At 40.1% G+C, this 16,138-nt stretch overlaps 1 protein-coding gene across 2 annotated transcripts in view; it reads left to right on the top strand.

Annotated features, from left to right (window-relative positions):
* Positions 1 to 16,138, top strand: part of LOC149319899 (microtubule-associated tumor suppressor candidate 2-like) — a 440,967-nt gene that overhangs the window by 114,184 nt on the left and 310,645 nt on the right. For both annotated transcript variants that reach the window (XM_089512562.1, XM_089512563.1), the window contains exon 2: positions 2,604 to 5,176. In XM_089512562.1, the coding sequence (XP_089368688.1) occupies positions 2,903 to 5,176 (2,274 nt within the window). In that variant the 5' untranslated portion in view covers positions 2,604 to 2,902. The remainder of the gene's footprint in view (positions 1 to 2,603; positions 5,177 to 16,138) is intronic.

Raw genomic sequence — 16,138 nt, 5'->3', positions numbered from 1 at the left:
TTTCACGCAACCCGAGTCTTTTGGGAAAAGACGGATTTTAGCCTGAATCTGGATACCTCCGTGTATGGGGCATTTCCTTGTGCAAGCCCCGACATGGATTGTGATGGATTAGGATCCAATATGAACTTCACGTGCAAGAATCGCTTTCAAACCCATTTTTTCTGTAGTCTGAATGGCCCCTTCATGTACTTTCTTTATGACTCATCCATGTTTTCCAAAGCACACCAATTTGAGAGTGATGGAGCTAGGAACCTGGCTTCTTTATAGCTATGAAAAATGTTGAATGTCAACATCTTCATGTTAGTAAGGCTAACCTCAGTATGACCAGAAATGCAGAAGTACACCAGTGAACATGAGTCACCTCAGTGAGATTGTGTAAGCATATCAATGTATGCCACAGAAACAGGCCTGGTGAAAATCATCACATTGTACATGCATTCACTTTTAATGTATATCTTCAAATAGCACACCTGTGATTCCCAGAAATATCTATAAAATCAGGAGAAGCCAGCCTGGTATAGTGGTTTGAATGTTGGCCTATGACTCTGGAAATGAAGGTTCGAAGCCCTGCTCAGCCATGGGAACCCACTGGGTGACACACTGTCTCTGTCTCAGAGGAAAGCAAAGGCAACCCCTCTCTGAACAAATCTTGATATGAAAAACCATTGATAGCGTTGCTTAAGCATCACCATAAGTTAGAAACAACTTGAAGGCACATAACAACAGAAAAAGAACTTTATAGTTCAAATTTATGTACAAATATTAAATAAATATCATTTTCACTTTAACGATGTAGCTGATGCATCATAACAGTGATTTGGGTGCATAATCCTATCCAAAGCAGAGTGCTGATTGCTCTTTCAGATATTTTATCTGTCATGTGACTTGTTTTTAGGCAAGATGGTTTTGAGAATATCAAATGCAGAACATGTTGGGATTTGCATTAATTTGCTGTTTGCTATGGTTTTTAATCCTCTCCTCTGAGTTTAAACAACTGTTTCTGTCCTAATGATGTGATGGGGAATTGTGTTCTTATGTGGAATGTGTGGTTTTAAAACTGTTTTTATCATTTCTGGTGTTACCCAACAAATTATTGTTATTGAGAGAGTGACTGATAAATAGAATTAATAAAAAATGAATTAATGAAAATGAAATAAAAATGAGTCTTAGCATCATTTCATAGAAGAAAATATTGTGTCTGTTCCTGCTCTGAGTGTTCCAAAATAACAAGACATAATTATCTTTCCCTGTTTAACATATTTGGAAAATAAACAGAAAATTGGTAAAGCTAATCAGTAGTTGCATCAAAATTTAACCTAAATAATTCTTAGTTACTTAGTTACTAACAATGTCTTGTTCTTCAAAGAAGACTTTACATATCTGCATCAGGATGATGATGATGGTGATGATGATAATGATAATGATGAAATTCTTTAAAATAAGGATAAATCACATAATTAGTTTTTAATACCCTAAAGAAACCTGAAGGAAAATATGTCTTATTTAACTCCTCTTAAGCCTCAAAATTAAGTCCCGATATTATGTTCACTTTCTTGAATTTAATTAACAATACTGTAGAAATGAAACCAGTTCCAAACACCATGAAAACTGAATTCACACTTTGCTCTTCATTTTACAACCTATCAAGATAATCTCTGTGTTGCAGATCCAAAATAATCTTTCTTGTTGTTGTTGTTCTCTATCTCTCCATCCATTTATCCTTTCTCCCATACAAAAGTTAAAAGTGTAATTAAAGTGCCAAAAAACCTGTTCAAAACATAAGCATATAAAGGGAAAAACAAGTAGAAAATCCAGCACATTATGCAATGCCTTTTCCTTTGAACAATCAGTCTTCCAAGGCCTGCCAAAACAAAACAAATCTTTTCCTGCAGAAAGATAGTAAAGAGGATGCTAGTCTAACCTGCCTGAGAAGGGAATTCCAGAGCCAGGAGCAGACTGTGGGAAGGCCATCTCCCATGTTCCCACCAGAGATGTACCTTTGAGGGTGTAAGACAGAGAGAATAATACTAATACTACTAATGATGATGATGTCATAACAATTCTTCATATATATTGGTTCATTTTTATGGCATTTGAGGTAGGGCTATGAATGGGACTGCCAGTTCAGTTTATAGCCTGATCAGGTGATTCAAATCTTGGATTGACCCAGACTCTGAATATTAATTCAGAATCTCAAAGACAGATCTCCATTGATTTTCACTGGGAAACCAAATGGTTCTAACTTTTTTTCTTTCCTCCCACATATGTGTACAATCTGGGGACATGGTAATCCCTAACAATTATTAATTCAGCCACATTCCAGACAGGTAACTACAGGTCTTTCTGTGCTATTGTTTTATTGTATTACCAACTTCGTTAAAACAGTTGTGGATGGATGTACTGCCCTTTTGGCAGCACATTATTTTGTATGGCTAAAGAAAACTTGCCAGGTATTTGTAGATGGCTAGTGAATCATGCTTTAAGTCTGTTGAAAAGAATGATCTCTGCATGTATCTGTGACTCTGTGTCAGTTTGGTTATGTAATTTTGAACACAATTTTGTGTAATTTAAACTGACATAATCCTCTGTTTCTTCTTTTGCAGGTTCAATGGACTATCTGTCCTTCAATGGAACTGTAATGGACATCTTTTGCATTTATTAAATCCCATCTCTTTTTCTTGGCTTCTTACTCTGGAGATTTCTTGGCTTCTTACTCTGCCCTAATAATGACTGACTCATCAGAAGGATGTAACTGACAAGAGGCTCAAGTGGTTTGCAAAGGAATTTTTCCTGCCGGATCAATTTGAATCCCCTTAGAGAAGTATGCTTAGTGGCTAATATAGTTAGAGGAGATTTGCCTTTCAGCAGGGCTGTAGGAGAAGAGGCCACTTGGAATTTGAAAATGAGTACACCACTGGTTCCCAACAACTCATGTTACAATTTGTTGCAGGGCAACAGAAATGAGATTAAAAATAACAATGAACGCATAGTGACAGTGGGGGACACAAACGCCAACGAAATCACTTCTGAAGTCAGAACCTCTAGAGGAGAGATAAGGACAAATGATTTGTTGGGAGAAACAAAATGTTTGAACACTGGAGAGTCAGAAAATGTCACACAATTAGATTTGGAAAAGAACAGGCTTCAGAGTACAACTGGCCATTCAGAGTTTAGGCCGTCTTCTACCGCTGGCAGGGAATTGCATAAGACTTATAGGACTGATGGTTTTAAGGACACTTCAAAGCTAGTCCCTATTAGCCGAGGACACAGTTTGTCCAACCTGAGGATTAATACAAATGATACTTTTTCAGTAGTTCTTTCTAAAAGTGATGCTGATCTCATCCAACATGTTTCAAAGGATAAAACACCTAGAAGGATTGAACCAGAAGGAATAAAACGGCTTTCTTTGGGGAGATCAAGAAAACTCCTGGCAAAAACTGAAGTTTTAGGAAAAGAATTTGTTGGCCGTGTGTCAGGAAAACGCTTGCTTTCTGCATCCTTGGACTCTATCGACACCTCATATCATTTGGCTGGGGAGACTGAGAAATCTCGGAAAACATCAGCAGACCATTTTTTAGGCATGGTGTTTCGTCCAACTGATAGCGTCTCAGAGGGAAACATCATGCATTATTCTAAACCTTCATCTACCTCAGGAATGAACACATCAAATGTCCGAGCAACACAACCAAGTGGGGACGATGTACCAAACTTCAACAAGCAGAGCTCTCTGCATCCTGCTCATGTTGATAAATTAACTGTTAAATCCAATGAAATTTGGAAATCAGAAGCACAATTAGATTATCAGGGTGATAAGAAAGGGAAAACAGACTTGAGGAGTCCACAGTCTAAGAGCATATGTCAGCAAAAAATTGACAGGATTATGCTGGCTGAATTTCTTGGATGTCAGACAGACGGAAATAATGTGCTAGGACAGAATAAAAAGGATTATGGATCTGAAGAACACAAAGCAAAACCATTTCAGTTGCAAGAGCTTGGTGGCAAAGGAGACGATTCATACTTGAACAAAGGGCTTTACCATGCCAGTGACAGACTGGTACGAAGCAATAACTCCCCAGGTTTAAGACGGGGAAGCAGTCATAGTGACAGCATGGCAATGAACCAAGGGAGTGAAGAATGCATAGTGGGAAAAGAGGATTCCGTATTGGCTCATGCTGATGATGACAAACTCAGTGACACACTAACACCTACAAGAAATAAAAGTCTACATGATGCTGATGCAAGTTGTAATCGAACAGTTGGTGGGCATCCATCTTTGACACATAACATTGATGTACCAGACAGCAGACATCTGAGCAATAATGAAAGTAAGCAGATGCTCATCAAAGTACACAGTGAAAATGCTTCAGCACTCACCTCTGAGCTGGAACACCCCAAAGCATTTAGTAAAGAAGAGGTGTTAGACAGCCATTCTCATAACCATAACACTGAGGCAGAGACCACAGTGGAGAGCAAAAAGACAGTGACAACTGCAAAGAGACATCTTGTAAATGACACGTCAGAAGGTTACAAAATATCAGAAACAACTGGTACCTTTCTATGTGCCCCAATTCCTATACGCCCTGTGGCAAATGTGAATGTTAACAACCACATCACAGTCTCAAATAGCAGTCTAAAGGATCTCTATGCGCTTCATGTTGACAAGCTGCCATCCACCGCAGTCCTACCTTCCCTTGATGATGCAGAGTTGTTAAGCCTGTCCTCTAAAGTGCCTAACAAGACTGCCTGTAACAGTGGCATCCCTAAGCCTATCCTTATACATTCCAAGGATTCCCAGCCAGCCAAGGAGGATGGAGAATGCTATTGCACTGAGAAGCCTGAGAACCAGATGGAGGCAAAGCCAGAGATTCCCAAACCCAAACACGTGAGACCGAAAATCATCACTTACATTAGAAGGAATCCCCAGGCAATAAGCCAGCTTGACCATACATTTGTTCCAGCTGGCTTACCATATTCTCCACCTGCTTGCACTATGCCAATAGCAACAACAGAGCAAAAGTGTTCCAATGATGGAGACATTAAACCTGGCAGCATTCTATATGACAAGTTTAAACCAGATTTACAGAAGCCTCGAATTTACAGTTCAGGACTTGTGGTGTCTGGGATTAAATCTTCAAGCCATCATTTTGGCCAGATGAATGACAAGTTTCTCCAGGAGGTAAGGCCTTTACCAAATGACACTCCTATGTCTCTCTGACCTATTTTATTGTTTTATACATATATAAATTACAGGATATTATATTGCTTACTTCAATGCTAGTGGCTGTATGTTATAGCAAAGATTGATAGTTATTTAACAGAATGTATAAACTGCTCAGTATTGAAGATGTTATGTTATTTAATAGCATTTACAAATTGCTCCATACTGAAGATTCAATAGATCGAAACAAATACCGTATATAATTGACTATAAGTCGAAAAATTTATGCCTCAAAATGAGCTTCAAAATCCCAGGGTAGACGTATGTAAGGGTCAATACGGTGATCCCCATCGCAGCCGCCAGGAGGAAGTGGAGAAATGCTGCTGGCTGCGGCAAGGGGCTGGGCTGGAAGAGAAAACATGGCTGAGACGCTGGCGGAGGCCCATGGCACTGCCACTCTTCTGGCCTCGCTGCAGCCTGAGGAGGATGTGCCCTTGAAGGAGGAAGAAAGGGAGAGGAGAGGAGAGCCCCTTGGGGAGGGAGATGGCCTCTCTTGAAGCCAAGCTCCAGCAACCCCTTCCGTTGTTGTTGTTGTTGTTGTTGTTGTTGTTGTGTGCCTTCAAGTCGTTTTGGACCTGGGGTTTTTTTGGTCCTTCTATCTTCCTCTTCCTCTCCCCCTCCTTTCTCCTTCGCCTTCCTCCTGGTGCTGCTCTCCTTCTCCTTCTTTCTCCTCCTTTCCCCCTTTCTCCTTCTTTTTCTCCTTCTCTTCTTCTTCCTCCTCCCCCTCCTCTCCAGGGTGTGTGTGTGTGTGTGTGTGTGCGCTGGAGCAAGGGGATTTCTTGGGAGCTTTGTTCAGAGAGGGTTTACCTTTGCCTTCTTCTGAGGCTGAGAGTGTGTGACTTTTCCAAAAGTTTTCTTGGAAGATTTGTTCAGAGGGGGTTGGCCTTTACCTTCCCTTAAGGTGACTAGCCCAGTGGGGTTTTTTAATGCCCAAGCAAGGGATTGAACCCTGGGCCTCCTCCACCGCTGCCTCCTGCTGCACTTCCTGACATGCATTTAACCTCAGAGATCTCCATGTCTTTCAATTCAATTATAATTATATTATTTGAAAGAAAGAAGTTGTCAGCATGAACTTTTCAAAAGCCTCTTTCCTCAGATGCATTTAGTCTCAGAGGTGCTCCAAAATCTACATGTCCCTTAAGTCTATTATTATTATTATTATTATTATTATTAACTGAAAGAGTCTGCTTCATCAGATGCATTTAGTCTCAGAGGTGCAGCAAGAACTCTATAACATAAGGATTTATATTAATGTTTTTTTTAAAAAAATGTTAATGTTTTTAGCTTTTAGTTGGCTATGGCCTCCATTTTTCTCAAATGGCCCACATTTTGGGGTAAATTTTGTCCAACATTTGTCCTACATTTTGGTCTAAATTTTGTCCTACAAATTTTGGGTTGGGGATTGTGATTTTATGATTTTCGGTAACTATTATGGATTTTTATGGAACCCATCTCAATCCATAAGAGAGAGGTGGGCTAAAAATAATAATTATTATAATTATTATATTTTTTCTACATTTCCTCCCAGTTTGGTGGTTGAGAATTATGGCAACCCTACCCCAAAGGAGATGCATGAGCCAAATTATTGACACGCGCCCCATGTAAACAGTGGTGCGCCAAGATGGCACCTGCAGTGCGCAGTAGGGCTCAGGACATTAAAAAACATAGGGCCTCAAATGTACTTTCTGCCCCAGGGCCCCTAAAGGCCTAGCTACGGGCCTGGCTGGGATCGCCAAAGCTGGGAGAAAAAGAGAGAGTTCAAACCAACTTTGCAAAGCTGGGTTCGGGAGGAAGGCAAGAGAGAAAGAAAGAGAAATGGGGGGAATCATAGAGTTGGAAGAGACCACAGGGCCATCCAGTCCAACCCCCTGCCATGCAGGAACTCCCAATCAAAGCATACCCTACAGATAGCCATCCAACCTCTGTTTAAAAACCTCCAAAGAAGGAGGCTCCACCACACTTTGAAGGAGTGTGTTCCACATCTAACAGCTTTTACTGTCAGGAAGTTTCCCCTAAAGTTGAGGTGGAATCTCTTTTCCTGTAGCTGTCATATAGAGGTATGGAAGTACTCAGGATATTTGGAAACTACACTCAGTATTTCATTTCAGCAAGTATCATTGATCTCTTAAACTCACCAGATCAACCTTCTATCCCAAACCTCCTTTGCAAGGCTTTTTTCTGGCAAAAGCCGAAGGAATGGCAAGAGAAACAGAGTGGTGATAGGGGTTTGATTAGTAGTTTTCTGCGTTAAAATCAGTCAAAGTTATAGTTTAAAAAAGAGTACTGAAAAGCTTCCTGGAAACTTATGAACAATAGCCTTGGGGATTGCCTATTCACCTCTTTTGTGATTGCAGTCCTTGTGATTTCAGCAGGGTCAACCAGTGTGCAAACTTTTAAACTGTAATAACCCATTGAAGCATGTTATTGGTTTCATTAAAATATATTTCTAGTTAAAAACGTATTCAAAAGATGTTGTAGCATGACCCAACTATGTACATCCCATTCTTTATCAAACTGTTCATTTCAGTTCAATGTAAAGACAATTCTTATGTTAAACAGGATATTATGATGTTGCTTTGCAATGAATCTTTTTTTTTAAAATGTGAACTTGGTGCTTTACTACATGATTAAACTTGCACTCAAAAGAGTTGTAAAATATAAAATTTATGGAAAGTTTTAAAGTTACAGAAATTAATCACTGCTAGTTCTCTGGCACTGGTTTTTTTTTTTTTTGCTTCATCTTTTAGATCCTTTGTTACACATCCCTAAGTTTTACCTTCGACTTATCTAAGGGTCATATCAAAATCCAAAATTTTGGCCCCAAAACATGCCCTCGACTTATACATGAGGTTGACTTATACATGAGTATATAGGGTAAACACAAAAAAGTTACAATGGAAATAAAAGGCACTGAAACAATTATGATTGGAATCTATTAGTCAAGAAATGTTTGCCTGGAGAGAAAGGTTTTCAGTAAACTCCAAAGACAAAAATTGTGGGCAGTTACCTACTCCCAACTGGAAGGACACTCCAACAGATAGGAACCATACTATTCATGAAGCTAGAGTAGAAACTGAGGTCAGTAGAAACTGAGAAGCTGTTAGGAGTGTATTCTAAGGAAACCATGCCATATGAGAAACAACTTAGGGAGCTTGGGATGTTTAGCCTGGAGAATAGAAGGTTAAGAGGTGATGTGATAGCCCTGTTTAAATATTTGAAGGGATGTCATATTGAGGAGGGAACAAGCTTGTTTTCTGCTGCTCCAGAGACTAGGACCTGGAGCAATGGATGCAAGCTAAAGGAAAAGAGATTCCACCTCAACATTAGGAGGAACCTCCTGACAGTTAGGGCTGTTCAACAGTGGAACACACTCCCTCGGAGTGTGGTGGAGTCTCCTTCTTTGGAGGATTTTAAACAGAGGCTGGATGGCCATCTGTTCAGGGTGCTTTAATTGTGTGTTCCTGCATGGCAGAGGGTTGGACCGTATGGCTCTTGCGGTCTCTTCTAAGACTTCAGCAGTTTGGGAGGATGGTTGAGTAGAGTGCACATTTTCAATTATCTTGTTCTTAAATTGTTTAGTGCTTTATATACCACTAACAAAAATGTGAGTATCTCCCAGTAGTAGAGATGGAAAGAATATTTTTGCATGTTTGAAAAACATGATTTGCAATGTTGAGAAACCCTGATGAGAAAGATCCTCATTTTTGCAAAAATTGCATTCTGTGCAAAATTTTCATTTAGTTGTTTTGTACAGAATTTTCTACATGGAAAATAATATTTGAATTCAGAAATATTAATTTCCTTGCAGAAAATGCTGTTTTCTGCACAGAAAATGCTGTGATGGGGATTTAGTGTGTGTAAAATGCACAGATTGTTGATTTGCATGGAAAATATTTTCTGAACAGAAAACATCATTTCTATGCAGACATTAATATTTCAGTGTTGAAATATTATTTTCCACACATAAAATGATACAGAACAAACAGCCACATGCAAATTTTGTACAGAATAAACCCCAAATTGGGAATAGCCTTTGAAAATTGCATGGTTTTTGAAGACTTTCTTGCAGCAGGAAGAAAATTGCTAAAACTACTCATTGCTACCTCCAAGTAGAGTTAGTGAAGAATTACATCCCCGTCTTGTAGCCGATTGGTAGTCAGTGCAGAATCTTCACTAAAGGTGTAAGATGCTGATATGCAATTGTACCTGACAAAAACTGGGCAGCTGTATCTGTACTAGCTGAATGCTAGTAGATACGTGTATAAATTTTGTATGTATTCTCTGTTGTAGCAGTACAATAAATGATGTGTGAAAGAATGGAGTGGACAGCTTATAAAGTTTGGGTAACAACAAGTGCTTTGATAAAATTCAGGTTTTCAGGGTCATGGGATATTGGATGAGGGATACATGTTGATGCTGGAAAGTAGAATGCCTCCATCATACACAAGATTAAGTTTAGTTTGCTATATATTTGTTTCTTTATGGAAAATAATTTTTAAAAATCTTGATTGCAATTGGCAGCTATATATGGCTGCAAAGATCAGTTAGTAAAAGTAAGGTAGAGAATTGTTAATCAGAAATATTTTGTGGAAATACTTTGTGGAAGTATTGTGGAGGTTGTAACACCCAAAATTAATATTTATATACTCTGAAAGAGATAAAAATTAAATATATATCTTTAAGGAAAGAGGGGAGGAAACCAAGTCAAGAGCCATTCTTCACGTCAGAGAAAATATTTTATATTTATAGGAAACTCTTTCCAGTGCTATTTGGGAAGATCAGCACACACATGTCTGCTGTCTTTTTAAATGACATGGCTCAAAGTTAGGGAGTTCTGGGAACTTTAGTTTGGTGTGGCACCAGAGCTCTCTGACAGAAAAAGCTAAATGTCTAGGTCATCCGTCAATAGATCAATGGTAGGCAAAGCACTGGATGGTTAATGGAGAAGCTTATGGATGATGTCAGGAGAACCTCTGAGGCAAGAAACTGTAACCAGTTCAAGGAAAAGTGACTGCCTCTTACAGAATATATAAACTCCAACTTTCATGCTTATGTTCAACCACAGCATCACAGGAGATTTTGGTGTGGAGTTTTAAATGAGAGCTCAGTTTTGTAAAGTTGTAATTTAGCTTGTGTTTTTAAAGCAGAATGGTGATTTAATTGTGTTTTACCTTTTGTAAACAATAAATTTATTTAAATTTTAAAAAAGAGAATGCAAAAAAAAAAAGCCTAACAAAACTGCAGTTCCCAGAATTCTATATGCTATGTTAGTTAAAGTGGTGTCAAACTGGATTATTTTGGCAGTGTGAAACATAAAAAAAAAGAATATGAATTAGACTAAGGCTGCATCCGCACTGCAGAAATAATCTAGTTTGACAACACTTCAACTCAGTCCTATGGATTTCTGGGAACTATAGTTTGTTGTGGCACTGGAGCTCTATGACAGAGAAGTCTAAATTTCTCAAAAAAGTACAGTTTCCAGAATTACATAGCACTGAACCATGGCAAGTAAAGTGGTATTAAACTGGATTATTTCTGCAGTGCAGATGCAGCCGTAGGCCTACCCTATCCAGCATTTTGGTCAGACAGTGGTCCACTATTTGCCTACAACAGTGGTATTCAGCCTTTGACCCTAATATTTGGCCCACTCCTGAGAAGTCCCAAACAGCATGTCCTGTGGCCAAGGATTCCAGTAGCTCAAGTCAAAAATGTATGGAAGAACATGGGTTGATATCCCCTGGTTATTGGAAGCCCACAGTACATAAAAGTCACATTTTTACAGGGACTTGCTATCACTGCCACTAGAAGGTGTATACACACACACACACACACACACACACACACACTCACACACTATAACAAGTAGCCATCATTAGCCCCATCCACCATGTATCTGTCTAGTCTCTTTTTAAAGTCTTAAAGTCAAAAGCTATTAATGAGGAAGAACAAACACACAAGCTAGGAAAGGTTGCAGCAGCTTGCTTTTGCTCAGCCCACAGGGAAGGGCAAAACTCTGCCCCCTCCTCTCCCCTTTGCTGAGTTAATTGAGTGCAAACTACTTTTGCACTTTGATGTTGGTTTGCAGCAATTGAAATAAGCTGAGGACAAGGGGGAATGTGGGAGAGGGACAAAAAACTGGGACATTTTGAAAGCAGCTGAAAAAGTGGGACAATAGTGGATTGCCTGGGACTATCCCTGTCAGACTTGGACAGTTGGAGGGTATGATTTTGTGTTAGTGACTTCCACTGTTTAACCATTCCTTCACTTATTCATTCTAGAGCAAAGATGGGTCAATTTGGTCCTGGGTCCATATATAGTCCCAGACACTTGGGGAATTTTTTTTAGCCCCTGACCCCTATTTTCTACTTCCTCCAAGGATGAATTTCTTCTCCTGGAAGTTTCCAGGTGCAGCATTCACTTTTAAAATATGCTGCTGAGCCGACTGACATTTTGGGAAAACCACATATTTCCATGTACAATATGTAGGGAGGGTATTGCAGCCTGATGCTGAGGTGGAAATGGCATGGCAATGCTGGTAGGATTGAAAGAAAAATCAAAAACAAGGCTGCCAGATCTGGATCTCCCTAGTTTAGAAAGTTAACTTTATTTGCATATAATTAAATTTTTAAAAGCTGAAAATAATTGGTGAAAGATCTAAGCATGGAGCAAAGATAACACAGATGTAAAGTCTTGATGCAGTGCTCAATATGCTATCTTGCATATTTTATACTAAGATTATAGGAAGAACAATTAAAAACAAAAAAACCACCAGATGATTTTCTGCCAGAGTAGCACAAAGCCAGTCTTGGAACACTGTAGCCATAAGGATCAAAAGGTTCAGAGTTGCCATTAAGTTGTATTGTCTAAATATGTATAAATTGTTGCAGATACAATGACATGACACAGCAATGTGTTGTAATTTAGCTCAAAGTTAATTAAGCAACCTGGGCAGTTTTCATGCTTAGCTCCTGGCGACTGTTGTGATTAATTTTTAAAATAAATTTGGCTCTGTCTTCCAAGCTGTTAAAAAAAAAAAGCTCTCAGCATCTCCACATTGACACATGAGGTAATGGTTGAATGCTAATTTACAGTTAAAATAGAATTCGGAATCAACTGGGCTCTTTTTCATAGTTGTCTTTTGGTGATAAATTGTACGTAGCAAACTTTAAAGTGAATATTTACCAGGAGGTCATTGCTGTCTTCATATATATCAATTGAAATGGCAGGTTTTGCCTTCTCTTTCCTGCTGTTGCTCTGAAATGCCTGTGCTGCCTTTTCACAAGGGTGGAAAAGGTGGTTTATGAAAAATGTGCAGATATTCTTGTCTTTCAGCAGCTGTCTGCAGGACACCTCCAGATTGTAACCATTTGGTTGGATTATATGAAAGTCAAAGCAGCATGTTCATTCTAGCTCTCTCTCACTCTCTCCATATGGTACTAACATGGCAGCATTGACACAGTAATAATTCATTGCTACAAAGAGAAGATGGAAGTGTCTCAGAGATGGAACAGTGCAATTTATATTTTACTGGGTATGGCACGAAGCTACACAGGACGTTATTTTGTACCATTGTCCCATTCATTTAAACGAGTGATCAGTGGTTCCTGCTGGACTTGCCTTTCTCCAGCTCTGAAGAGAATGAATTGGCTACTTTTTCTTGCTTAAAACATTGCACTGAGGAATTCTAGGGAATTCTGGTGGGTGAGCAGTGTTAGAGTTAGCAACCTTTGTGTACCAATACTCATTAATTACCAGATTGCATTTTATTCCTTAGGAGTTTATGCCCAGTTTATCTTTATGGTAACTCCCTGTCTCTTGTCCATTAGACCATATTTTTGATTGAGGATATATGTTTGTAATTATACCTCCTTTATATGTTTGACAAAGTAGACTAAGGAATAAAACAGGCCAGCTGTAAAGGCCAGCTTCGGGGAGGCTTGGGGGCATGGCATTTTGATGCCACATGTCCCCAATGCACCCGGAAGCAATCCCATTAATTGGATGAGGGTGGCTTCAAGCTGCTCTGGGGGCGTGGCATTTTGACACCACATGCCCCTGGAGTGGCTTGATGCTGCCCTAGGGTTGTGGCAGGGCTGTCTAAGGTGACCCTTTACCAGCCCAAATAGGAGCGGATCTTTTCCTCTCAAATTTTGGACAGTGGTGGGGTGGATTGGAGTCACTGTATGTGCTTGCCATGGCTCCAAGGTAGACCAGCTTCAGAGCAGCCCCAATGCACCCTTTTGGGATCTTCTGTTTGGCTCTTAAGGCCTGAAACACATGGGCCAAAAGAAGCAGCTTCTGGCTGCACTGGAGGCACAGTTCATTTGATGCATGTCTTCAATATGGCCAGAAGCCACACTGAGGCTGCACTCCACTCCTTTAGCCTGGAGCAAAAAGGAGCCAGGATAATCTGGCTCCTAGTAGTGGGGGTTGGGGCCAGAGGCCACAGTCCACTTTTGGAGCAGGCCATGTGGTCTCTGTGACCCTGATCTGCTTGCAACCGGAGTGGCTTCAGGCTGTGCTTTCCCAGCTGTCTGCTTCATCCCTTACATTGTTTCTTACTTGGTTAGATCCTGTGGGTGTGGGACTCATTTTTGTTCAGGTTTTAGCCTGCCACTTGGATTAGTTGGCTTTAGAGATTCGGTATTATATTTCACATTTCTCAACAAGTAGTAGGGTTAGTATTAGTTTTGTTTGTTCTTTTGCCTTCAAGTTATTTCAGCCATATGGAAACCCTAAGGTGACCTATCACAGGGTTCTTTTGGCAAGTTTCTTCAGAGGGGGTTTGCTGTTGCCATTCTCTGAGGCAGAGAGACTGTGACTTGCCCAAGATCACCCAGTAAGTTTAATTGTTCAAGCTGGTGTTTAGTTTTACCATTTTGTATTTCCTGAACACACCAAGAATTCTTATGTTCCCCTATCTCGACCCCTTGATGCGACAAACCTATTGATCTGTAGAATGTCCCACATCTTCTTCTTGGCATCATGGCTTGCTGCTAAATAGTGTGGAACATATTTTCATAGTCCTGTAGATTGAAGAGGAACCTCACCAGACTTCTGGTCCAGCTTCCTGCCAGTTTAGGACTCCAGAGTTGAAGTATCTCTGAGAGATGGCTGTCCACTCTCTCTATAAAAACCGCCAACAATAATATTTATTTTTGTATTCTGCTTAATCTTGAGGAATCCAAGCGGATTACAGCAGTAAAATAAGATACAGTTAAAAGCAAAATGCATTAAAAATTCCAAGATCCCCATCCCTACCCCCTGACATAAAAACATAATTAAACACTAAAAAGAGATTAAACCAAGAAAAAAGGTTAAAAAAACATTAGTGTACAATAAAAATTAAAATGAAGGGGAAAAAATTCAAATGGAGTCCAGGTAGAGTAAAGGATAAAGATTGAAGATAATGGGAGAAAAAAAGAGGGAGGGGTAGGCAGGTCAACAAGGATGTTCTAGTCTGGAAATGCCTGCTGGAAGAGATCCATCTTAATAGTCATCTTAAAGTTTTCCAAGGTGGTAATCTGATGGATCTCATCCAGCAGGTCATTCCAGAGTTTAGGAGTGGCTGATGAAAAGGATTGCTGGGTCACTGCTTAAAGTCTAGTCCTCTTTGGTTAAAGCAGATTCTTCCCAGTGGAACAAAGAGTGCCAGGAGAATGATATGGGAAAAGGCGCTCCCACAAGAAGTCAAGACCCAAGCTTTAAAGGTTAAAACCAACACTTTGTATCTTGCCCAGAAACTAATAAGCAGTCAGTGAAGGGATTTTAAAACTGGTATGATGTGGGCAGATCTAGCTGTGGCAGTAACCAGCCTGGCTGCCATATTCTGTACCAACTGAAGTTTCCAAACTTGATGCAAAGGTAGCCCCGTGTAGTGTGTGTTACAGAAGTCGAGCTGAGAGGTTACCAGCGTATGTACCAGTGTTTCAAGGTCTTCCTGCTCCAGGAAGGGGCGCAGCTGGCGTATCAGCTGAGGCTGATAGCAAGTGCTCCTGACCGTCTCATCCACCTGAGCCATCAGATGGAGAGACGAGTCTAGGAGTACCCACAGACTGCGAACAGAGTCCTTCAGGGGAAGAGTGACCCTGTCCAGAACTGGCTGGCATAACTCCATTCCCAGATTAGGGATCCCTATTGCAAGTACCTTTCCCTCATTCAGTCCATTACCACATTAAGACAGGCATTCAGAGGAAAGATGCCATCCTTAGTCACTGCATCAGTCTGAGACATAGAAAAATATATTTGGGCGTCATCAAAGGAGAGCTTACCACCTTCTTGAAAGAGCTAAAATCCTTCTTGTAATTTGAATTCACTGGTTTGGGTTTCTTCCTCCGGTACTGCAGAAAACACACTCATTCAGTCTTCAACCTGACAGCTCTTCACATATTTAAACATTATTATCAATTTATCTTCACCTTGGCATGTCCTTTCTGTGGCAGTGGGATTACATGCTCCTGTGACGTTAAAGGCTATATTGACATTAGCATTGCTACCAAAAGATTCTCCCAGATCAGAGAGGTTTATCCTGAGAGGGTAGCCTAAAGATGCCAAACAGCTACTGGGCAGCAGCAGTGGGGACAGCAGGGTAACATCGGCAGAGGATCTAGACCAGCCAACTCTTGTTAGTACTGTCCAAAGGAAACCAAAGCTCCTGAATATCTGTCACCTCAAAAATCATATGATGATGATGAGACAATTCAAAATGAAGCAAGGTATAGTGCTGAAAGATGAGACTCTCAACCAGCTACTGGGAGAGAGCAGAGGACAACTACGAGTAGCACCATGGTTAATGATGCACATTCAACTTCTGACATGCTCATATGTCAAAGAAAAGTCCAAAGCTGCAAAATGCAGAAAGGACTGTAATGCTCAGTAAAGTAGAATGCTGTAGGGAAAAGGACATAACAGATTGATTAA

This window comes from Sceloporus occidentalis, unplaced genomic scaffold (genome assembly GCF_023333645.1).
Source record: "Sceloporus occidentalis isolate IW3139 unplaced genomic scaffold, rSceOcc1.0.p SCAF_2, whole genome shotgun sequence".
NCBI lineage: Eukaryota > Metazoa > Chordata > Lepidosauria > Squamata > Phrynosomatidae > Sceloporus > Sceloporus occidentalis.
Note: the sequence above shows the minus strand (reverse complement) of the source record. Positions and strands in the feature narration are given on the sequence as shown.